Consider the following 25,690-nt stretch of genomic DNA (forward strand, 5'->3'; position numbering starts at 1 on the left):
AAAAAAAAAAGTTGATTACTGTGAGCATCCCTGTCAGTGTTAAATTTTGTTTTTGTGTTTTTTATAACTTTATAATTGATACATCTGCAGGACAGCTTGTTCTGTTGAAAAACCACAGATTTCATGGCAGGATCACCAGGTGAAAATAAAAGAAAAAGGTCTAAAAAAATAAATAAATAAAAGCAATGCAGCCATCACATTTAAGAATTGGTAAGCTGCAGTTTTAAAGTTGTTTGCTTTTGTGTTAAATACCACTTTAAATTGATGGGTGTAGTTCCACTGTAGCACTACTCTTGTAGGAGCCACAGGATTACTGCCGTGGTCCTCCCAAACTTCTACTCCGCAGCCAGGCACACTAACAAGCTTGTTCACTCTTTTTCCAAAGACCAGTCTAAGGGATGTTGTTTTTTTTTTTTTTCATTTTGTTTTCTTTTTTTTGGGGGGGGGGGGGGGCTTGGATAGGACTGAGGGAAGCGCTGGAATACTCTAACATTAAGGACTATGTACAACTTGAGGACTTGGTATTCCCTTCTGAGCAAGCTATGATGAACCCAGAATACTTTAGCCTAAGTAGTAGTTACAGTCTCAAGAGCAAAGTCCCTTCAAGTAGAGGATTAGCTGAACAAAGCTCTACAGACCCATCAGCTGACTATAAGGCACTAGAGGGGTAGCTAGAGCACAAGGTTCCCAAGATCTCTCAGTGTTTGTACTAACAAGGCCAAGGGCAGATGGTAGCCTCTTTCAAATCTTCCAAGCGACACCTTCCATGGACAACAGCCAGATCTTTGGCAGACAGCTCCCCTCAGTCAGCTCCCGAGTCTCAGCATTCCTCCTCTCAGGTTGCTCACCCGAGGCCTCACCAACAGCAGCTTCTGCCTGGGAGGGCAATGTGCCACCCATGCTGGACTCATCCACTCTGAGAAAAGACCCAAAGCTCTGTGTGCTCCCAGAATATATGAATTTTCCCAGCATGCCATCAGAACCTGCCTCTCTGGGATATGCCAGGGCTGCATCAATATTCATGCTGCCATCTGCATAGATCTATCTACACCTATGACCCAGAAACGTCTCAACTTACTTGGATACAGAAGGCTTTCTAGTAGACTGGCAGAAGCAGAGCCAACAGGCCTAGACACAGACCAAACTAAACAATCACAGTTCTCTGGGTACAGTGAGCCAAACTATGCTTTTACCTTACCCAAAATTACAGCCACACTGACTACAGTGTGGCAACTAAATTTACCTATCAAGAACACACTTAACACTTACTTTATCTATCCTAGCACCTACCTAGGAGGGTAATACACCACTTTAAGATGATCTCTTTCAAACATATATCTGAAAAACTAAATTGATTAAACGAAAACTCCCCTTTAACACTTTCTTGACTAGAGGTCATTCATGCCTAAATGCTCAGACCAAACTAAGCAGTATCAGTATGTGCTGGTTAACTTAAAATAAGAACGTATAGAATATTTATCAGCATAGAACAGAGCCAGAACACAGACACACCCTAGCTCAGTGTATTATAAGATACAATTTGATTTGAAATAATTTATAGTATATCACTGATGTTTGGTGGCTTTCTGCAGACATTAATAAAGTACAGCCTCTAGAGAAACATAGCAACCGTAGAGTAAACATATTTGAGCCAAGTGTACACAATTTCTTATTGGGCACTTGCTAAAACTATGTACTTAGTACACTAATATGTTTGATTTAGATCAGTACGAAAAGAGCAGCAGTGTGTCGCACAAAAAGGAAAGAAAGGAACCTCTATCAAGAAATCATCTACTTAGATGAAGAGTATGTGTAGCACTGATAACATGATGTCTCCACAGAAAATTGTTACAATTCTTTTCCTATTTATAGGTAAGTTTTTCAGTATAAAAAACTCTTCTTTTTCATTTAGGATTAAACTGTTCACTGCTATTGCGATTGCACATTTTAACAAATTAGAAGCAGAGCTCCGCTTCAAAGTAGCATGGTTTGTTTAGCTGCATGTTCTAGATAAGGCTGGCCATACACTATACAATTTTCTTGTTCAACTTTCCTTTAGATTTACCAAAACCATGTAATATAGGGTCAAACCTAAACACTTTCAATTTGTATGCAGTCAGACAGGCCCTTGCATTACATAGTTTAAGGTAAATCTAAAGGAAATTGAATAAGAAAATTGTATAGTGTATGGCCAGCCTTAGTGTTTTGCTGTCTGCATCCTCAGCTGATATACATATTCATGTTAAAGGTCTGTCATATATGAACGCAGATAATTGCTGGTGTCAGAAACATTCAGCAAAGTAACTGCACCAAATGGCTTGAAGGACAATGTTAAAAATGCAGGGGTGCACAAAAAACAAAAAGTTATCAGGCTTATACTGTATATGTCTATGTTATATTGAGTAAAGATGTTTATACATTTGTCTTGGAAAGGGATACCACATAAAAGGATAAAGGTAGTTTGAGTTATACACTGCTTGAAAAAGTATACAGCTAATAAAAACATAACAGATCTTGATAATGAAACATCTTTGTGATGATTCCTGTTGTATCATGAGGGCACGTTCACAATATGTTCAAATACCTGTGATTTCTTCACTGGATGAACATGGGTGACTGCAATGGCACATAGAAAACAATAGTTTATTATGTCATGTTCACACTAGAACACACATTGCATTCAAATGTTGTGCATTTAAGTGCAACGTGTTTGCATTTTACTGGACAGGAACGCACACAAGCACGTGTAAATATGCATACATGTACTGAACCACAATGCACCTCTCATGCACAACAATGAAGTCAGAGAAAATTTGACTTTAAATAAAAAGAACTATGCCGAAAAACAGACAAACGTGCATAAAAAAAAAAACACTCAGAAACATGTATAAATATGTACATGAATATGTGTAAATATGCAGAAATGTATGTAACAGAGATGTATTTTTATAGCTTTTTATGTGCATTTATAGTATTGGTGGGCCCTAAGTCTTTGGTTTCTATATGGTGTATAGTCAAAGCATTCTTTAACTTTCAGGAATATCTCAAAGGACATTTGCAATTGACTTGGACCCAGCCAGTCCCATTAACATCAATGAAGGAAGAACAACAAATCAAGTCATTACCAGAGCATCTGGATGTAATAGATTTGAACCTATTAATAATAGGGCATTTGCAATCGACACATGTAAGTGTACAGTTTAGTGCTTTTATTTTTATTTTATTTTTTTAGTATTGATGATGTTGTCATTATTGTTAGTTTTCAGCACTTAATATTGATATCTAGATCAACATCCCGAATCAATATTAGCATTAACATTAGCAGAATAATTTTTTTCTACTACTCATAAAATTCATATGATTGTTATATACATTTATAAAGTGACACTAAACTCAGATTTAAAAATATATATATATATTCTGTTCAAGTATGCAGGGCTTTTTTCTAAGGCGGAAAGGTGCAGGAACTCACCCCCTCCACTAGGTCTGCCTGTCTCCACCCCCTAACCAGCCCTAGAACCGCCCCTAGGACCACCCCTTGTCTCCACCCCTACACACTGCTTAGCACCACCCCTTTTGGGAACAGGGAATCAAGTATAATTGGGGGGGATATACAAGGTAAATTGTATGAAATTTGTTAATAAATAGCAATGCGGTAAAATGTACAAAACAGTTAAAATATCCAGTGCTTACCAAAGCAAGCTCATATGCACTTCCAGATATTTCCATATCCAGTAAGACACAGTCCCTAATATCCAGCAAGACACAGTCCCCAATATCCGGCAAGAAACAATCCCCAATATCCAGCAAGAGACATCCCTATATCCAGCAAGAGACATCCCCATATACAGCAAGAGACGTCCGTATTTACAGCAAGAGACAGTAGCATATCCAGGAAGAGACAGTACCAATATCCAGCTAGAGACAGCCTCATATCCAGCAAGAGAAACCCCAAAATCTAGCAAGAGACAGCCCCAATATCCAGCAAGAGACAGCCCCAATTTCCAGCAAGAGGGGGCCCTATATCCAGCAAGAGAAAGCTCCGGTATCTAGCATGAGGCATATCCATATCCAGCAAAAGACAGTCCCCCATATCCAGCAAGAGACAGTCCCCATATCCAGCAAGAGACAGTCGTCATATCCAGAAAGATAAAGCCCCATATCCAGCAAGAGACAGCTCCAATATCCAGCAAGAGACAGCTCCAATACCCAGCAAGAGACAGCTCCAATATCCAGCAATAGACATCCCCATCTCCAGCAAAAGACATTCCAATATCCAGCAAAAGACAGCTCCCAATATCCAGCAAAAGACAGCCCAATATCTAGCAAGAGACATCCCCATATCCAGCAAGACAGTGGGCAGTATGTACTGGAAAGGAGTGAGGAGAGTATGACAATGGGCAGTATGTACAGGAAAGGAGTGTGGAGGGTATGTCAGTGGGCAGTATGTACTGGAGAGGAGTAAGGAGGGTATGAAAGTAGGTATTATGTAAAGGAGAGGAGTGTGGAGGTTATGAAAGTGGGCAGTATGTACAGTAAAGGAGTGAGAAGGGTATGACATTGGACAGTATGTGCAGGAGAAGAGTGTGAAGGGTATGACAGTGGGCAGTATGTACAGAAGAGGTATGTACAGGAGAGGAGTGTGGAAGGTATGACAGTGGGCGGTATGTACATGAGAGGAGTGTGAAGGGAATGACAGTGGGCAGTATGTGCAAGAAAGGTGTGAGGAGGGTATGACAGTGGACAGTATGTGCAGGAGAGGAGTGTGGAGGGTATGACAGTGGGTAGTATGTACAGGAGAGGAGTGGTGAAGGTATGACAGTGGGCAGTATGTACTGGAGAGGAGTGAGGATGGTATGGCAATGGGCGGTATGTGCAGGAGAGAATTCTGGAGGGTATAACAGTGGGTAATATGTACAGAATAGGAGTGTGGAGGGTATAACAGTAGGCAGTATGTACAGGAGAGGAGTGTGGAGGGTATGACAGTTGGCACTTTGTATGGGAGAGCAGTGTATGATAATTGGGCAGTATGTACAGGAGAGGAGTGTGGAAGGTATGATAATAGACAGTACATGCAGGAGAGCAGCATAGAATATACAACAGAAAGCAATATATGCAACAAGAGGAGTACAGATTTTAGGAAGGTGGGCAGTGTGTTTGTAAGAAGAGAACAGAAAGTATGTATGGTCAGATTCTCTTGTGTGGCCAGTTGTAGGTTTTACTTCTGTTTGCAAGGATGTCTGCCAATTGAGGTGGGGGGATAAAGGCAACTGGGAATGATACCTTTTATCTGGGAAGGGGATATGTAAAGGGTTGGGGAAGGATGTCCAGGGACTGAGGAGGGAAGTCTATTGGCAGGCAGGAAGGTGTGTAGGGGCAGATTGGAGAGAGATTTCTGTTAGCAGGAGGGTGTGAAGTGGTCCAATAATAATAATCCATGGTGTGGGGGGGGGGGGCAATGGGGGTATGATATCTGTTGTGGGGGGGGGGGTAGGGGTGCGAGGTGACTGTGTGGGGAATGTCTGTGGGTAGAAGTGAGTCAGTTGGGGAAGCATGACTTTTAGTGACATTGTTTGTGGGGTGACCAGGGAGGGATGTTAGGGAGGTGGGAAATAAAAAGTGACTATGGAATAATGTCTGTCAATTGGGAAGGGGGGGGTAGGAAGTAGCTGGAAGTGATGCCTTTCAGCAGAAGGTATGGGGAGGCTTGTGGTGTGATATGTATGGGGATGGGATTTGGTTGATGAATGATATAGGTCATCTGTTGGTTGGTAAATAGTTAGTCAGTTATATAAGTTGGGTGGGGGGGGGGGTAACTTGAGAAGTGGTTGGGAAGTACTGTTCTGGGTAGTGGTAAGTGTGAAATGGATGATGTGTGTTAGCGTTTAGGTCTCTTTCACATTTGCGGCAATGCTTACTCTGTGGTGCGTTGCTTTTCAGAGGGTGGTATAGCAGCTGTTGCTGCCTCCTGGTGCCTGTTTTTACTTTCTGTTTAAAGGATACATTCGCCTTTTAAAAAAAAAATAATAAATGCACATCTTTTTGAAGGTAAAAAAAAAAATGTGCATTTATTACTATTTTTTTGTTATTGGGAGCCTGAAAATCATTGCAATGCAGGGCTCTTGCACACTCTGTGTGTAAGCTGTTTGGCCGTACATCATCCGGCCAAGCAGTTACACACTAGCAGGAACCATCAATGAACTACTACTGCACTCACCAGGGACGTGGTATTTCATTGAGAATTACAAGCCGACAGCTGCAAAGGCTGCATGACCTTGTCGTTTTCTATTCAAAGAACTCTGTGAATGAGTGACGTGGCTGGGTGGTAGGAGCCCATCATGGCCACGTTTTTTGCAGAGTTGGACAATGAGCCAGGAAAGAAGATTGCCCGCCGCCTGTCACATCTGGGAGCCGGGGAGGTTCAGGGGCAGGTGGATTTGTTACAAAAGGTGAACTTATCATCCTTTTCAATTGCTGAATAGCAGTTTGACATTGCGAGACCACGTCATAACTGTGGGCCAAGCATTTGGCTCGCAGTTGCAGAGTTGGACCCATTGAGCACAATGGGTGAGTTTGACAGGCAGTCTTGCCAATCAAACTCTGCTGCCTCAGGTAAAAATGCCACAAGTGTAACTGCAAGAAAAGAGGAGTGGTTAAATCCAAGTGAGAGTATAGCTCTCTCAATGAATAACCAAGCGGTTAATTAGGCAGAAACAAAACATGATGGTTTGGATAAGAAACATGTATTTATTGTATCAAATTACATTACAAAAGAGTTAGTCACTCATAATTGCCACACAGTGCACCAATAACTTCCCTTATTACACCACTAAAAACAATGTCACTCAATATGTACGTCCGGACTGAATGAACTATGTGTGCAACATACTGCTGTGCAGATCACTGCTTGTGTATAGCAGTGGGGAACTGTAACCGGATGGTTAGGATTAGTGTGCATAAGCAGGGTGCCATAGTAAGAACAGGTCAGCTGCCCCACTGGCGCCTCCTGTGAAAGAGGGTGGAGTATAAAATGACTGGGCAGAGATATTTGTCAGCTGGAGGGAGAGGTAGTCTCACTGGCCCCCCAGCTCCAGCACTGCAATAGCATATACAGAGGCTGTAATTGAAGCCAGCTGCAGTAGCACACAGCAGGCCTTCTGCCTGCAGACTCTGGCTGACTTCTTGCACATTCACCCCCTCTTCTAAACATTCTGCAGGTTTACTCCACCAGCCCCTCTGCACACTCCCCTCCAGCAGAACCAATACTTCTGCAGCAGCCATGGCACTGAGCGCGGTATGGAGGGGGCTGAGCAGGGGACTAGGCAGAGATCCTTATTCATACTGCTAATGGAGAACACCACCGACTGCTGCGGGGGAGGAGTTTCAAGACAGCACACACAATGTCAAGGGTAGGGAATGGATTCTGCAGCTGTTCCTGCTGCAGCACTGTTGGAAAATCAGAACACAGGCTCACACAAAGCCGACATGGGGCAGCCCTCAGTTAGAAGGTATGCTAATGCGCACGGGATGATTAGGGTGTGCCTGGGCACTCCGGCACACCTATGTGCTTTATAACATTACCAGCCGCTACCACTGTATCTAGTGCAAGTGCAGCCCGCTTCCCTGATACACATGGGTCTCTCTCACCACATTTGAGCATTCCCCCCCTTACTGAGACTTGTCATTTCTATTCCAATCTTTGTAACTGCTTATTGCTCACTGACTCTGGTTGCCTGACAGGTTGTTCTATGTGACATCTATTTACCGTGGCACTATAAATAAAGAATTAAAAAAAAAAATAGTAATGTGGCTACCATTAGACCCCAAATGACAGTTAAATGTAAAGGTTTTATTCAAATAGAATTTTAAAATCATGATGTTTCCAGAAATGTCCATGTTCAGAATATTCATATTTATGCAACCAACATGATTCATGCTATCATGAAAGACCTCTTTACAAAAATGATTGTTGCTGTCATCCAAATATTTTACTCCTGTCGTTATCTGGTATTATTAGGTAGCTATTGAATTGATCATCACACAGATTCATCAGCAGAGTACACAAAAAGGGTGAAGCTGGTGATAAACATCCTATATCATAAATTGCCACTTTTTTGCCATCCTAATATATAGGCAGCAGAAACAGGAATCACAAATTGAAGCTTTCAAATATTCAGGAGAATCTAAATTTCCTGATTTATTAAAAAAAATAAATAAAAAGATGTGATTTATCCAGTTCACTCATTTGCAAATTACTTTGCTCCTCCCTATTTTTTTTTATGAAGCCATGCGGCAAATAACGTTAGTAACCAGTGGCTTTTTGGGACGTGATAATATCAAGGTGGCATATAACTGCATATCAAAAGTGGCCTATTAAGTCAACATGTTGTTGTGTTGTTGTTTAAAGTGAATGTAAACAGTCACCTTGTAAAACAACCCATGCAGTTTAAAATATAAATGAAAGGCAAAACATTTTTGTATTGATATAAAAATACATTAGAAATACCTTTTTTCCCTTTTTTTATCATTTTCCCTCTGCTCCCTCTGTTCTCAGCTGCATAAGAGCTGGGGGGAGGAGAAGCAGCAGCACGCTGAGCTTCCCAGTGAATGGCTGTGCAGTGGAATGGCAAGACAAGTCTGATCATTGGAGAAGAGCACACTGACTTCCCATCTGAGCTAGAGAACTGACCGCGGTGTGTTCTCCTGCTTAGTGTGGTCAGTTTTTAATAGGAAAGCAGAAGGACTGGCAGGAACACCAGTGATTTCACACAAAGGAAGCAATACAAAGAGAACAGGAAACTTTGTTATATAACTACATGGTACAACAGACACATATCAGGAATATGAAGTGTTGGGGGAACAAACGCTTTAACAAATGTCATAATAAAAAGTATATACATTATGTAATGTTGTAGCTTACTAGTTACCGTAAACATCTAAAATATGTAATTCTTATTTTTTTACAGGTTTGAAAGTCTAAATAAATGCCAATCCAATGTAAATGTAGAGATTTTGATAAATTTTCTTCACTTGTTAATTAACACTGATCTGTACTGTATTGTTACAGTTTCTGGAGTAATTACTGCTACAATGGATTTTGATTATGAAGACAACACACCTAATACCTACAATATGAGAATTCAATGTACAAGTGGTTTACTTTCATCCAGAACACTTACAGATTTGACTGTGAATATTTTAAAAGTTAATAAGGCACCAATATGTGAACAACGTTTTAAAGAAAAAAGATGTAAGTGAATCTCACTCTTAGGATTCTTAGAGTCATTTTCCTATATTAACATATTTTTGTCAGCTATATATTTTATTATTTTTTTCTTTAAGCATATGAAATCAGATACTAAACAAGAAAAATGAGTAAAAAGAAGAGATATTGACAGAAGAGAGACAGCAAGATAAACTACATTGAGGGAAAGGAAAATAGGGTGGTTGGCCTGTAGAAGTGACAGCCACTGTCTTCCATTTTCTAATAGTGAAAAGAGTAAAGAAGTAGATTACACCTACAACAGTTACTTAAAGGAGTTGTAAAGGCAGAAGGTTTTTTTATCTTAATGCATTCTATGCATTAGAATAAAAAGCCTTCTGTATGCAGCAGCCTCCCTCAGCCCCCCCCCCCCCCCAACACTTACCTGAGGTCCCTCTTTGTCCAGCGATGCCCACGAGTGTCTTAGCTGTCCGAGATTCTACCTCCTGATTGCTTAAGACATTGGCTGCCGCTGCTGTCAGTCAAAGTTAGCTAGCCAATCAGGGGAGAGGGGGGGCAGCCGGGGCTCCGTGTCTGAATGGACAAAAGGAGCTGTGACTCGGCTCGGGTGTCCCCATAGCAAGTTGCTTGCTGTGGGGGCACTGAACAGGAGGGAGGGGCCAGGAGCACCGAAGAGGAGGATTCAGGCTGCTCTGTGCAAAACTACTAACCACCAACAGGGCAAGTAAGTGTAACATGTTTGTTATTTTTATGGGAAAAAAAAAACAAGACTTTACAATCACTTTAACGATTTCACCAGAATATCGCAATAATAGTTGATTGCTCTTTTTCCTAGGTGGTTTGAGCAGAAGTGGGAGCGGGTACCTGCCAAAATAGGGGACCCGCTCCCCCCCCCTCCTCCCCAAAAGCTCCATTTCACAAACAGGAGCAGGGGAGGAGGCCTTAAAGTGTAACTTCCCCTTTTGGGTGGAGCTCCGCTTTAAGTTTTATTTTTGTTTGTCATCTTGATACCTTCACAATTAACCTTGCAATGAGCATACTCAGAGGTGTTGAGGTTACATAGGGCAGAGAGAAGGAGTTCTATGTTTTAGATGCTTTGGAATTGATTTACTAAAGCCAAATAGGCTTTTCGTTTTGAAAGGGAATTTTCCCCAGAGATTAATTAATGTTTAATGAATTATTTTATGGAAGGTGGTGGTTTAAAATTTCTTTCTATTTCTATAAATATTGTTAATAATTTATTTTGTTTCACATTGGCTGCCAAGGTTTGTCAAGTTTGCAATGACAAAGCAATAAACCTATGTAGAACAGAAGTCCTTAGCTCTATATTGGGGATCATAGATCTATTTATTGAAAAACTATTTGGTCAGAGTGGGGGTTTAAGGTTCCTTGGAATCATGGGCTTTAGCTGGGCATTTTTGCAACTCGAACTTCCATAAGTGCATTGCATTAATTGACCTAGGAATTTGAAACTCTGTTTCACAATGGGTTTTTTCAAAATCTTCTAAGTCAGGAAGGGACAGACTTCAATAAAAACATTTTCTGTAGTTCTCATCCTTCCATATTCTACTAATAAAAAAAATTTCTGTGTCCCTTTTAAAGAGGGTGCCCATTTCTCACCTAATAGGGATAAAAAGATGGCAATAAAAACCGGATACAATCCTCACTTTATCAAAAGCAACATAAGAAGTTTTGGGTGGAGTTTGGCATAATAGGAAAACTATTACAAATATTACCGACTTTTATTTTCATGTACTGATACTTACATAGAGGAAGCATCCAACATGTGAACTTCTTTCTTTAAGACCCCATTCACACTAGCGCGACTTGTCAGATGACTTGGTCGCCTGACAAGTCGCGGTTGGTCGCCTGCCATTGATTAGCACAGGACCCGTTCTAACAGGAGCGACACAAGTCGCTCCGACTTAGAAAAAGGGTCCTGTACTACTTTGGGGCGACCTGAAGGCGACTTGCATTGACTATGAAGTCCGTGCATGTCGCACCGAGGTCTTGGTGCACTCTGTGCACCGCGACTTCACAGGTCGCCCCAGCAAGTCGTGTCGCCCCTGTGTGAATGGGCTCTTAAAGTACTTTCTGCATATTTATCAACAAGTATTGCCTGTTGGCTCCCTGCTGCTAATCTTATCCCCATATCTAACTTACCCTGCCTTGTTCTGCACTGAGTCTCTGCGTAGATGTTACCATCTTCGTGAAGGCAGGGCTTGACTGTTCAAGCAAAAGCTTCCCCCTGATGTCTAATGACCTGATACCTGATAGGGGAATATTTTCAAAGCAGCAGGTTAAGACAAAGAGCTATAAAATGCATGAAGGATGCAAAAAGGTGCATACAGTGCTGCAGCTTCCCAAAAGCAGCTTCCTCCAGCAAACATCATGATTTTGTGACACTAACATGCAGCGGTTATCTATCATCCAGCAGATATACTGATCTGAGGCTGTTAGATTTTTCAGAAGCAAATTTACCATTTCTATATGTTCTTAACATAATAAATATTCACTTTTGGGTTCAGGTAAAAATGAATTTTAAATTATAATAGTTGTAGAAACTATTAATTTTAAATAAAATGCATGATGTCAGTTCAAAACAGTTTTAGTATTGTATTGAATGATGTCATTAGAGGTGGGTGTCTTTTTTGTTCATAACTACAGGTGAAAGGGCCCCTAAAGTGGTAGTATTCAGCATCCTATATCCTTTAAAAAAAAAAAAAAAAATCCTGCAATGCAATGGCACAATGTGCTAGTATGCATCACATACTAGCAGATTTTGAAATACTTACCTTAGAACGAAGCCCTCCAGCTGCTCGCTGTCACTGCTGACAGGGCTTCCATCTTCATCTGATCTTTCATTCGGGTTTGCATCCTCCTGCTGTCTGATTGGCTGAGCCGCATTTATATCACTCCTGCACGTGGCACGGAGCTCTGAAGGGACATCACTGGCTGCATGCAGTGTGAATATCTCCTAAAAAGTGCAAGTTTAGGAGATATTCAGTGTAACAAGTGAAAAAAAGGCTTTACTACCACTAATAATTTTACCAAAGATAAAAATACATTTTATTGAAATATTTTGATGACAATGCAGAACACACATTATAAACATTAATAGTAAGGGGTGGGGGATACTGCGCTTCTAAGAATAAGTATTAGTGTAATCAATAAATACATTTTATTTATTGATTACACTAATGCACTTTACACTTGATTTACTGATATACATACGAATACCACTATTAATTTTCCCTTTTTCTCAGGGACCTTAATTTTTATAATAATCACATTTATTTATTCACATTTGAGCTTGCACTTAATCACTTTATTTATAGACTAGTCATATCACTTCTTAGATGCACAGTACCCCCCACCCCTTACTATTAGCCCTTTACTGCATTGTTTTCAGTATTGATACATGCAGCATCTAGGAAGTGGTTATTTAGATTTTTTAAACCCTCAGACAGCGCGTGACTCACACCACAATACATTATAAACATTGCAAATAAAGAGTCAAAGTTACAATGGTGTAATAAATCTAAAGAGAGGAATTAGATCAGTAGTGCCCAGGTGAGAGAAATCTCACAACAGTCTCACATGAGCACCATGTACAATATGTATTTTCTAAGAAACAGTGGGAAAAGGGGTGGGAGAGGGGTGCTAGTAAGAAAAGCCTATAATATAAGAGAGAAAAAAGAGAGGAGTATGAAGTTAAAAATAACAAACAAAAACAGGAGGCGATCTCCATATTTCCTACTATCCAGATATAATGAGTAAACAGACAAGGGGGTAGTTATAGCGACGCCATGAAAGTGAAATTTGAAGGGTAATGTGTGTGAAGAATATTAGGATAAGGGAAGATTTCTGAAATCTTGGAGCCAAGGATGCCAGTTATGTAAGAATCTGGATGTAGCTAAGTGGGCTTTAGAAAATAACTATTCATAAAAAAAATGGTCATTGAATATAGCAACCATTTCAGAGATGGATGGGGCCATCAGGTTTTTCAGTGTCTAGCGATGGATAGGCGGACCACTATAAAAGAATGAATTAAGGTGTGAAAGTGTGGTGGCCACTGTTTAATTCCAATGCCAAGTAGAGGGAGTTTGGGATCCAGGGAGCAGGATATATGTGTGACTGCGGTAATAACATGAAAACAATTGTTACCAACACTTAGGAAGGATCGAACATTGACACCATATATGTATATGAGTGCCCTGAATTCCACAATAGTACCAGAAAAGGGGTGAAGAGGATGGAGAAATGGAAGTGAGCTGATGAGGTGTATAGTACCACCTATGGACCAGTTTGTGCAAAGATTCCCAGTGGGAGATACCTCTGGAATGCTGTAGAGGTTTTTTCAGGATGTTATGCCACTGTTCCAATGGTATACAAAAGTGGAGCTCTGATTCCCAGTACTGCATGGAGGCTTCGGATGTAGGTTATGTTTGGGGAGTAGGGTGTTGAAATTGGAGATTCGGTTGCTGGAGGGAGCTTCACAATTCTAAAACTTAAAGATATCTTCAAACAGAGTGTTGCCGCCCGAGTTATTTGTGACGCGATATGATGAACCAGTAAGGTTTGTAAAAGTCATGACAGTGGAGGTCATAGGAGGAAGAAAGATCTTGGCACAGAGATGTGGTCCCACAAACAGGTTTTAACGAGAGATGATGCCATTGTTGATCCAAGAGTGCAAGTTCATATCTGAGGATGCAAGTTCAACTGAGAGGAGAGGGAGACTCTGCAGTAAGGATAGGGGTATAGTCAGTTTAGTGGAAAGGAGAGAGTTCCATGCTCGTAGGGTTGCTGCAAGAGAAAAGGTTTACAGAGAAAAGGTTTACATTGAATAGGGGAAAACAGCAAGGCCTCCAACACTAGTTAGGGGTTAGACCTTAGAGGCTGTGTCTCAATCTGAAGCCAGGAGTTAGAACACCATTGCTTGGCTTGCGCTAAAATTTTGGCTTTATAGTATTTGACAATATCTGGTGCTCCCATGCCAGACATTTTGTTGGGAGTGATGTGAGTGGCATTCCATAGAGGTAGTTCCTTTTTGTTCCATATAAATTTGATGAAAATCACTTGTATCTAGCGAAGTTGTCAAGGAAGAACTGGTAGTGGTAATGTCCAGAAGAAATATAATACATGTGGCAAGAAGAACAGTTTAGATACAGCAATGTGGTTTGGAAAGAAGTAGAGATGGAGTTAAGCTTCGTTATTAGAGAGATAAAATAAAAATGTCCTGGATAGCCGAGAGAGAGCTGAATGGGTCAGTGATCGACAAGAGAACATTGTACGCATATAAGCCTATTTTGTGTTCTTTGCCACTTAGTGTTATACTTGAAATGCAGGGATTACTGCAGGCCACATGTGCCAGGGGTTCAATTACTAAGACAAGAATAAGTGGGCATAGGAGGCATCCCTGCCGGGTACCACTGAATATCTGGAAGGGGTCAGACAACAATCCCAATGCTCAGACTCTAGCAGAGGGGGAGGTATACAGCGCACTAATCGCTGACAATATCCATCCATAAAGTCCAAATTTTACAAGTACTGTGGAGAGATACTCCTAGTGCACCCTATCGAATGACTTCTCTCCATCAAGAAACAGAAGCAGAGAAGGCGTTCGTTGATACTCTACCCACTGTATCAGCTTAAGAAAACAGTGGGTGCCATCTGAAGCTTGCCGCCCAGTGACAAAGCCAACCTGGTCTGGGTGGACCAGTTGTGGGGTTAGGAGGGCAATTCGGGTGGCTAAGAGTTTGGTGTAAATCTTGATGTCAGTGTTTAGAGAGATGGGGAGGTAGTTGGCTGTTGAGTCTGGGGATTTGACAGGTTTGGGGATATTAGGGCCTCAAGGTTTTCTTTAGGGGGGGTGACCTGAGGTGGTAATACTTTTATACATGTTAGTGAGTCTAGGGATAAGAATGTCAGAGTAGAACTTAAAATATTCAATCAAGAAACCGTCAGGGCCAGGGGATTTATGCATTGGGAGGGAGGAAATTTCTTGTGCAATTTCAGCATCAGTGAAAGGGGAAGATAAGGCCTCGAGTTGAGCAGAACATACTTTAGGTAATGTAATTGATTGCAGGAAGTGGTTAGTCTTGTCAATTGAAGGGATATTCTGGTCTGAGGCGGAGTTAAGCTAATAAAGTTAGGGGTAGAAGATGTTGGCTATTTTGGCAGGATTAGTTACTTTTTTCTTGTTTTGCACAAGTAAATAGGCAATTTTCGAGTTTGCTAGATGGCTAAAAGAGAACCAGATTTTTTGCCCTGAGAATAAGAGGTAGGTTTTAGACATCTGACTTTGTTTGACTTTTCAGATTGCTAGAATATTGCAGGAGTGTCTCATAGACCCTTGCTAGACAGTGAAATGGGGTGGGGTTTGTTATTAGTAAGTGTCTGTATTCCATTCTTCTGTTGTTCCTGTCTGCCTTAAGATAAACTTATTATGGGATGTATATGTGTATGTGGATTGGCTGCTAAGGGGGAGGGGGGATTGTCCCACAGTGTATATCTCTATGTGCATGTGTTTGAATAAACAGTTTGAGTTCTATTTAACCCTCACTCTAGAGTTCTGTCTCTTATTGGGGAAATCTGCTACAAGGGATTGCTATGCTCTTCATACTTCCTTGGATAATCACTAAGCTCTTGTAAGAGCTTGTTCCTGTGCCTGCTTCACCTCTGGGGAAAGAGAGGTTCGACCACTGGAACCTGGAGCCCTGTCATAGGTCAAGGGTGGGTAGGGGACGGCGAGACCCCAACTAAGCTGCGGTGGTTCGTGGGATCTCAGGTGGTTATGGTGTCTGGTGGAGTGCTTGAAGCTCTCAGGAAGCACTAGGAGCATACGTCAACGGAGGTACCCAGTCGGGGTGCCGGTTGATCCGTTACAGAGATCATCCCACATCCAGGAGGAATAGGTTTTAGAAAGTATCATACATGTTAAATCTGCGAGATAATGAAACACAGAATTAAATAGTGGTAAACAACAGATAAAGGATATGGATTGAGCAAATAGCAGTGTGTACAATGACAAAAGTAAACAACTAGAAAACTGTGGTGTGCATGGCATACAACTAACCAGGGGGAGGTCATAAGAGCTTGTGAGCTCTGGATCTCGGAGGAACTTAAACTGGTAAAGAAAATAACACCTGAGGAAAAACAAAAGAGGACGAGCATATGCTGCCACAAAGGTTATTAGATGGAGTTGACGGGGATCCACTCCAAAGATATCCTGGCAGGTTGGTTGCGTGCAGGCTGAGGGGACAGGGGTTGGTAACATCCCCCAGTTATGGAGTTGTTTTATCCTATCTTTAGGAGTGAGTACGGGGATTGTCTTGCCTTGGTAGGTGACAATTTTCATGGGATAGTTGCAGCAGTAGGGGATATTTTTGGCTGTGACTGGAGCAAACTCCTTGCGGTGTTTAGCTGTATTTGCAGATATATCAGTAAATAGTGTTACAGAGGCATACAGGTCATGAAGAGGGTGCTTGGAGGCCACGGCAGTCATTAGCCTTTCCTTAACATGAAGAAATGTACTCTCTAGGTACTGTGTCAGGTAAGTGCTTAGGCTTGGCAATACAGTTAGCCCTGTCAATAATGAATTCCTGAGGATTGTGCGAGGGCAGAATGATCTTGAAAAGGGGAGGTATGATTTGAGGACTGAGTGTACGATGGACTGTGGACCCCCCAGCCCAAAGCACCTCAATGTTAAGGGTGGCCTGGTATGGTTCAGGAGGAGGAGCGTGCTCGCTCGTCATTTCCTGACCTGCCAGGCTGCATGCTCAGATAAGGGTCTGGTATCCATTTTGGCATAGGGTTCCCCTAAAATCCATACCAGACCTGAAGGACCTTTTTCTATTGCCGGAAATATATTTCTTTTCATTCAGCTGTCAGCGTGGAAGCCTTTTGACAGCTGATGACTCATTCATTGTTAAGGACACTGCAGCTGGCTTTCCGTAACAACCAGCTACTCATTGTGCCCTAATTGGGCAAAGCCTTGCCCAGTCAGGGCTTAGAATGCATTGTGCAGTGCAAAAAATACAAGGTTTTTGTATTGCCAGCAATTTTAATGTCATTTTATTTTATATATAAATGTCAGTTTTGCTGCAATCGGTTTTATACATGGTACAGATGCACCACTTTACCCCCCAGGCACTATATTTAAATAAATGTTTCATTTTTATTGTTTCACTTTAAGCATCATTAAAATCACTGCTCCTGTAAAAACAATCTTTTTTGAAGAAAATGTTTGCATTGATACATGTCCCCCAGGGCAGTAGCCAGACCCCACTATACCCTTTTCATGGCCAATAAAATGCATATAAGCCTTTAAAATGGGGAATTTTGATTTTTAAAATTCAGATCCCATAGACTTCTATGGGGTTTTGGTCAGAACGTCTGCAAAGATCGAGAGTTCTGGCGCGAACCGAACAGGGGGGTGTTTGGCCCATCTATGCTAATATGTACAAGTGGTAATTGTAAATAATGAGCACTCAGACTATGGTGCTTCTGTAAATACTAGTACCACATTTCATTGCTTCAGGTTTTTGTAAGCTACTCTCATCGGTACATTGCAGGCCACACTTTAGCTTTACCAGAGTTTGCAAACCATTTTATTCTGTGTTACTTTGTATTTGTCTTCAATGACAATGACAATTTGTGACCAACAAATTGGGATGTGCTGAACCCATGCATCAAACTCACCATGGCCTAAAACATAACTTTTATTAAATGTCCAAAAAACACATATTATAGAAAGTATAAGGAAGTCAAAAACTGCCAGGTGTATGGCCTTACTTCTAGGAAAGCATGGGGCTGGTGCAGGAGCAAAACACCATAATGCCAAAAGTAATATGAGAAAGTACAGTGGGTATGGAAAGTATTCAGACCCCCTTAAATTTTTCACTCTTTGTTATATTGCAGCCATTTGCTAAAATCATTTAAGTTCATTCTTCTTCCTCATGAATGTACACAAAGCTCCCCATAATGACAGAAAAACACAGAATTGTTGACATTGTTGCAGATTTATTAAAAAAGAAAAACTGAAATATCACATGGTCCTAAGTATTCAGACCCTTTGCTGTGACACTCATATATTTAACTCAGGTGCTTTCCATTTCTTCTGATCATCCTTGAGATGGTTCTACACCTTCATTTGAGTCCAGCTGTGTTTGATTATACTGATTGGACTTGATTAGGAAAGCCACACACCTGTCTATATAAGACCTTCCAGATCACAATGCATGTCAGAACAAATGAGAATCATGAGGTCAAAGGAACTGCCTGAAGAGCTCAGAGACAGAATTGTGGCAAGGCACAGATCTGGCCAAGGTTACAAAAAGATTTCTGCTGCACTTAAGGTTCCTAAGAGCACAGTGGCCTCCATAATCCTCAAATGGAAGACGTTTGGGATGACCAGAACCCTTCCTAGAGCTGGCCGTCCGGCCAAACTGAGCTATCGGGGGAGAAGAGCCTTGGTGAGAGAGGTAAAGAAGAACCCAAAGATCACTGTGGCTGAGCTCCAGAGATGCAGTCAGGAGATAGGAGAAAGTTGTAGAAAGTCAACCATCACTGCAGCCCTCCACCAGTCGGGGCTTTATGGCAGAGTGGCCCGACGGAAGCCTCTCCTCAGTGTAAGACACATGAAAGCCCGCATGGAGTTTGCTAAAAAAACACCTGAAGGACTCCAAGATGGTGAGAAATAAGATTCTCTGGTCTGATGAGACCAAAATAGAACTTTTTGGCCTTAATTCTAAGCGGTATGTGTGGAGAAAACCAGGCACTGCTCATCACCTGTCCAATACAGTCCCAACAGTGAAGCATGGTGGTGGCAGCATCATGCTGTGGGGGTGTTTTTCAGCTGCAGGGACAGGACGACTTGTTGCAATCGAGGGAAAGATGAATGCGGCCAAGTACAGGGATATCCTGGACGAAAACCTTCTCCGGAGTGCTCTGGACCTCAGACTGGGCCGAAGGTTTACCTTCCAACAAGACAATGACCCTAAGCACACAGCTAAAATAACGAAGGAGTGGCTTCACAACAACTCCGTGACTGTTCTTGAATGGCCCAGCCAGAGCCCTGACTTAAACCCAATTGAGCATCTCTGGAGAGACCTAAAAATGGCTGTCCACCAACGTTTACCATCCAACCTGACAGAACTGGAGAGGATCTGCAAGGAGGAATGGCAGAGGATCCCCAAATCCAGGTGTGAAAGACTTGTTGCATCTTTCCCAAAAAGACACCTGGCTGTATTAGATCAAAAGGGGGCTTCTACTAAATACTGAGCAAAGGGTCTGAATACTTAGGACCATGTGATAGTTCAGTTTTTCTTTTTTAATAAATCTGCAACAATGTCAACAATTCTGTGTTTTTCTGTCAGTATGGGGTGCTATGTGTACATTCATGAGGAAGAAGAATGAACTTAAATGATTTTAGCAAATGGCTGCAATATAACAAAGAGTGAAAAATTTAAGGGGGTCTGAATACTTTCCGTACCCACTGTACCTCCTCACAAAGGTTTATCTCAAACATGTAGCATGAGGTTACTGTGGCTACTAAGGGGCTTGACTGCCTGCCTAAAGCCCAACACGTCACAGTATCCATTCCAGCCTGGTAGCAACACTATCCTATTACAACACTGCCTCCACTAGCACAGGTATCTCCCTTAAGCCTCCTGCATTGAAAGACAAAATAAAAATAAAATAAACGTTCCTAAGCCAAACATGTTTCACCTCTAAACAAGGCTTTGTTAGGAGTGCAGAATGTAATGTTATTTCAAACAGATGGTAAATAGGGGATGATTACAATGGTCAGATCTATACCATCTATATCTAACATGAGGTAATGGGCGTGGCTACATCATGCCTTGTCCATACGGGACCTCATGCATCACACACGTGCATATTTATGTCATTTGTATTATGATGTAAATATATGTCGTGCGTCATGTTATCGTGTGGTCCTGACATAACTATGTTCATTAAATCAGAACAGTCCTATGCACTCAACAGCAGTTCCAATCTTCAACCTTATTGAATCTTATTATGATCACAACATCCTCTTGTGAGGAAAATAGATATTTCTACATGTTTAAACACTCTTATCTCTTATCTCAAACCAACCCCTGAAGAAGAGAACGGGGGAAGAGAAAATGATACAATTATTATGTAGACATTGTTTGCCATTAACACAATTTAACAACATATACAGTGGGTACGGAAAGTATTCAAACCCCCTTAAATTTTTCACTCTTTGTTATATTGCAGCCATTTGCTAAAATCATTTAAGTTCATTCTTCTTCCTCATGAATGTACACCTAGCACCCCATACTGACAGAAAAACCCAGAATTGTTGACATTTATTAAAAAAGAAAAACTGAAATATCACATGGTCCTAAGTATTCAGACCCTTTGCTGTGACACTCATATATTTAACTCAGGTGCTTTCCATTTCTTCTGATCATCCTTGAGATGGTTCTACACCTTCATTTGAGTCCAGCTGTGTTTGATTACACTGATTGGACTTGATTAGGAAAGCCACACACCTGTCTATATAAGACCTTCCAGATAACAATGCATGTCAGAGCAAATGAGAATCATGAGGTCAAAGGAACTGCCTGAAGAGCTCAGAGACAGAATTGTGGCAAGGCACAGATCTGGCCAAGGTTACAAAAAGATTTCTGCTGCACTTAAGGTTCCTAAGAGCACAGTGGCCTCCATAATCCTCAAATGGAAGACGTTTGGGACGACCAGAACCCTTCCTAGAGCTGGCCTTCCGGCCAAACTGAGCTATCGGGGGAGAAGAGCCTTGGTGAGAGAGGTAAAGAAGAACCCAAAGATCACTGTGGCTGAGCTCCAGAGATGCAGTCAGTAGGGATGATCGAACGGTTCGGGTCGACCATCGGTTCGACCCGACCATTGGGTGTTCGAGGTTCGGCCGAATTTAGAACTTTTTGCCCAAAAAGTTCTGAATTCGGCAACCAGAACCGCCCAAAATGCAATGCTTCAGGAAATGGGCTTTAAAAGCCCATGATTGGACCAGAACCATTAGCAAAAGCCAATTGAGGGGGCAGGAGAATGCTAGGAATGTGATTGGAGTGACTAGGGGGTCCCTAGACCAATCATTAGTGAATACGCCCCCCAGTATATAAGATCGCCCCCGCCATATTCCTAGCATTGTTATACTGGACATGGAAGAGAGTGGAAGCAGTTCTGATAATTTTACTTTAAAAGTGTCATTTAGCTATTTTTAGTGTGAGAAAAGGGATATCTAGTGTAGTTAGAGTGCTCCTTTACACTTAAGTTAGCTTCAAAAATTCAGTTTCTGTAGGGAAAGTGTTAAGTGTAAGGGGACCGTAGTGTAGTGTAGGGTTAACTGGCAGTGACTGCTATGGCAGGGTGACAAAACCCTCCCATAGCAGGGTGACCGCTATAGAGAAATGATCATTTCTCTGAATATCTTCGGAACTGGAATATGGTTTCTCACCAGCCAAGCATTTTTTATGCTGCAGGGGCTGCCACTGCCAGTGCTTTTTTGAGGACATGTTTGATGTCAGACATGACATCTGAACATGTGTATAGGGGGTATATATAGACATATATGTCTGAATATATACCCCTAGACATATATAGGTGTGATAGTAGCAGAAATAAATGCTTGCGCTAATGAAATCATTTACAGTAATATATTTCTGCTACTATCACACCTATATATGTCTAGGGGTATATATTCAGACATATATGTCTATATATACCCCCTATACACATGTTCAGATGTTTTGCCTGCCTCAAAAGAACCCAAAAAAATGCCAAAAAAACGCTAGCGTCAAAAAAAAATGCCCAGGTGTGTTTTTGCTGGCATTTTTTGGGGGGTTTTGGAGGCAGGCAAAACATCAGAACTTGTGCACAGTACCACTATACACAAGTTCAGATGTTTTTTCTGACTCCAAAGAACCCAAAAAAATGCCTTCTATTAAAGCGGTAAGGTGCTGTGAAAAGCGAGAAACCATATTGGTGTGATCTGAAAGTTTTCTAATACAAACAATTTTTTTTATGGTTCTGGACATGCTACAGAGCTGAAACTTCACATGCACACCTTTTAGACCCCCCAGATACTAAATCCAAAGTAAAAATTTAAAAAATCTCTCTTTTTTTTTTAATTTTTCAATAATTGGCTTTTTTATCAAAAATGACAATTTTTAAGAACTGTTTTTTGTGTGATTTTGTGTCTGGGGGGGTCTAAAAGGTGTACCTGTGAAGTTTCAGCTCTGTAGTATGTCCAGAACCAGAAAAAAAGATCATATAGGTGTTAAAGTTAAAGGAGGGTCCCGACCCACATCCCTGTTCTACTGAAAAATTATCTTTTTTTTTTCATGGTTCTGGACATGCTACAGAGCTGAAACTTCACATGCACACCTTTTAGACCCCCCCCCCCCCCAGATACTAAATCCAAAGTAAAAATCAAAAAATCTCTCTCTTTTTTTTTTTTTAATTTTTCAATAATTGGCTTTTTTTATCAAAAATGACAATTTTTAAGAACTTTTTTTGTGTGATTTGGTGTCTGGGGGGTCTAAAAGGTGTACCTGTGAAGTTTCAGCTCTGTAGCATGTCCAGAACCAGAAAAAAAGATCATATAGGTGTTAAAGTTAAAGGAGGGTCCCGACCCACATCCCTGTTCTACTGAAAAATTATCTTTTTTTTTTTCATGGTTCTGGACTTGCTACAGAGCTGAAACTTCACATGCACACCTTTTAGACCCCCCAGATACTAAATCCAAAGTAAAAATCAAAAAATCTCTCTTTTTTCTTTACATTTTTTCAATAATTGGCTTTTTTATCAAAAATGACAATTTTTGATAGAACTTTTTTTTGTGTGATTAATAGTTAATGGAGCATGACCCAGAACCCTAGGCACTTTTTAGGGGCATTTATTGGGTTTTAGGGCTTCAAAATGGTGTTTTTTGATTACCGAAGTTCGGGTCCCATTGATTTCAATGGGGTTCTGAAATCCGAACCAAACTTTTGGAAAATTTGGGTGTTCTGGTCGAACCGAACTTTTCAAAAGTTCGATCATCCCTAGCAGTCAGGAGATGGAAGAAAATTGTAGAAAGTCAACCATCACTGCAGCCCTCCACCAGTCGGGGCTTTATGGCAGAGTGGCCCGACGGAAGCCTCTCCTCAGTGTAAGACACATGAAAGCCTGCATGGAGTTTGCTAAAAAAACACCTGAAGGACTCCAAGATGGTGAGAAATAAGATTCTCTGGTCTGATGAGACCAAAATAGAACTTTTTGGCCTTAATTCTAAGCGGTATGTGTGGAGAAAACCAGGCATTGCTCATCACTAGGGATGATCGAACTTTTGAAAAGTTCGGTTCGACCAGAACACCCGAACTTCACGAAAGTTCGGCCCGGATTTCAGAACCCCATTGAAATCAATGGGACCCGAACTTCTGTAATTGAAAAAACACCATTTTTAAGCCCTAAAACCCAATAAATGCCCCTAAAAAGTGCCTAGGGTTCTGGGTCATGCCCCATTAACTATTAATCACACAAAAAAAAGTTCTTAAAAATTGTCATTTTTTATAAAAAAGCCAATTATTGAAAAATTAAAAAAAAAAAAAAGAGATTTTTTTGATTTTTACTTTGGATTTAGTATCTGGGGGGTCTAAAAGGTGTGCATGTGAAGTTTCAGCTCTGTAGCATGTCCAGAACCATGAAAAAAAAAAAGATAATTTTTCAGTAGAACAGGGATGTGGTTCGGGAGCCTCCTTTAACTTTAACACCTATATGATCTTTTTTTCTGGTTCTGGACATGCTACAGAGCTGAAACTTCACAGGTACACCTTTTAGACCCCCCAGACACAAAATCACACAAAAAAAGTTCTTAAAAATTGTCATTTTTGATAAAAAAGCCAATTATTGAAAAATTAAAAAAAAAAAAGAGATTTTTTGATTTTTACTTTGGATTTAGTATCTGGGGGGTCTAAAAGGTGTGCATGTGAAGTTTCAGGTCTGTAGCATGTCCAGAACCAGAAAAAAAAAAGATCGTTTGTATTAGAAAACTTTAAGCACAGGAATATGGCTTCTCTGCTGTAACACCTTGCCGGTTTAATAGCAGGCATTTTTTTGGGTTCTTTGCAGTCAGGAAAAACATCTGAACTTGTGTATAGTAGTACTGTGCACAAGTTCTGATGTTTTGCCTGCCTCCAAAATTCCCCAAAAAATGCCAGCAAAAACACACCTGGGCATTTTTTTTTTTGACGCTAGCGTTTTTTTTTGGCATTTTTTGGGGTTCTTTTGAGGCAGGCAAAACATCTGAACATGTGTATAGGGGGGATATATAGACATATATGTCTGAATATATACCCCTAGACATATATAGGTGTGATAGTAAAAATCAAAAAATCTCTTTTTTTTTTTTTTTTTAATTTTTCAATAATTGGCTTTTTTATCAAAAATGACAATTTTTAAGAACTTTTTTTGTGTGATTTTGTGTCTGGGGGGTCTAAAAGGTGTACCTGTGAAGTTTCAGCTCTGTAGCATGTCCAGAACCCCAAAAAAAGATCATATAAGTGTAAAAGAGGGGTCCCACCATCCCTGCTCTACTGAAAAATTATCTTTTTTTCTGGTTCTGGACATGCTACAGAGCTGAAACTTCACAGGTACACTTTTTAGACCCCCCAGACACTAAATCCAAAAAAAGTCATGCCTGCCTCCAAAAATGCCCGATAAATGCAAGAAAAAGCGCCGTAGAGAAGCCGTATTCCTGTTCTAATAAAAATTATAAGAAAATGCTAATTTTTGGGGGGTTCTGGACATGCTACAGAGCTGAAACTTCACATGTACACTTTTTAGACCCCCCAGATACTAAATCCAAAGTAAAAATCAAAAAATCTCTTTTTTTTTTTTTTTTTTTTTAAATTTTTCAATAATTGGCTTTTTTATCAAAAATGACAATTTTTAAGAACTTTTTTTTGTGTGATTTTGTGTCTGGGGGGTCTAAAAGGTGTACCTGTGAAGTTTCAGCTCTGTAGCATGTCCAGAACCATAAAAAAAAAGATTGTTTGTATTAGAAAACTTTAAGCACAGGAATATGGCTTCTCTGCTGTAACACCTTGCCGGTTTAATAGCAGGCATTTTTTTGGGTTCTTTGCAGTCAGGAAAAACATCTGAACTTGTGTATAGTGGTACTGTGCACAAGTTCTGATGTTTTGCCTGCCTCCAAAACCCCCCAAAAAATGCCAGCAAAAACACACCTGGGCATTTTTTTTTTGACGCTAGCGTTTTTTTTGGCATTTTTTGGGGTTCTTTTGAGGCAGGCAAAACATCTGAACTTGTGTATAGTGGTACTGTGCACAAGTTCTGATGTTTTGCCTGCCTCCAAAACCCCCCAAAAAATGCCAGCAAAAACACACCTGGGCATTTTTTTTTTTGACACTAGCGTTTTTTTGGCATTTTTTGGGGTTCTTT

General features: G+C 40.8%; 1 protein-coding gene across 1 annotated transcript in view; it reads left to right on the forward strand.

The window, feature by feature from the left end:
- Nucleotides 1-1,053: 1,053 nt before the first annotated feature.
- The window catches only part of LOC309552579 (uncharacterized protein), a gene marked incomplete at both ends in the record, with an annotated part of 229,609 nt that continues 204,972 nt past the window's right edge, over nt 1,054-25,690 (forward strand). Inside the window, 3 exons of the mRNA XM_082253527.1 lie at nt 1,054-1,171; nt 3,038-3,187; nt 9,068-9,250. Of these exons, the coding sequence (XP_082109653.1) occupies nt 1,054-1,171; nt 3,038-3,187; nt 9,068-9,250 (451 nt within the window). The remainder of the gene's footprint in view (nt 1,172-3,037; nt 3,188-9,067; nt 9,251-25,690) is intronic.

The sequence above is a fragment of the Pelophylax lessonae genome, assembly GCF_965119305.1.
Source record: "Pelophylax lessonae genome assembly, chromosome: 4".
NCBI lineage: Eukaryota > Metazoa > Chordata > Amphibia > Anura > Ranidae > Pelophylax > Pelophylax lessonae.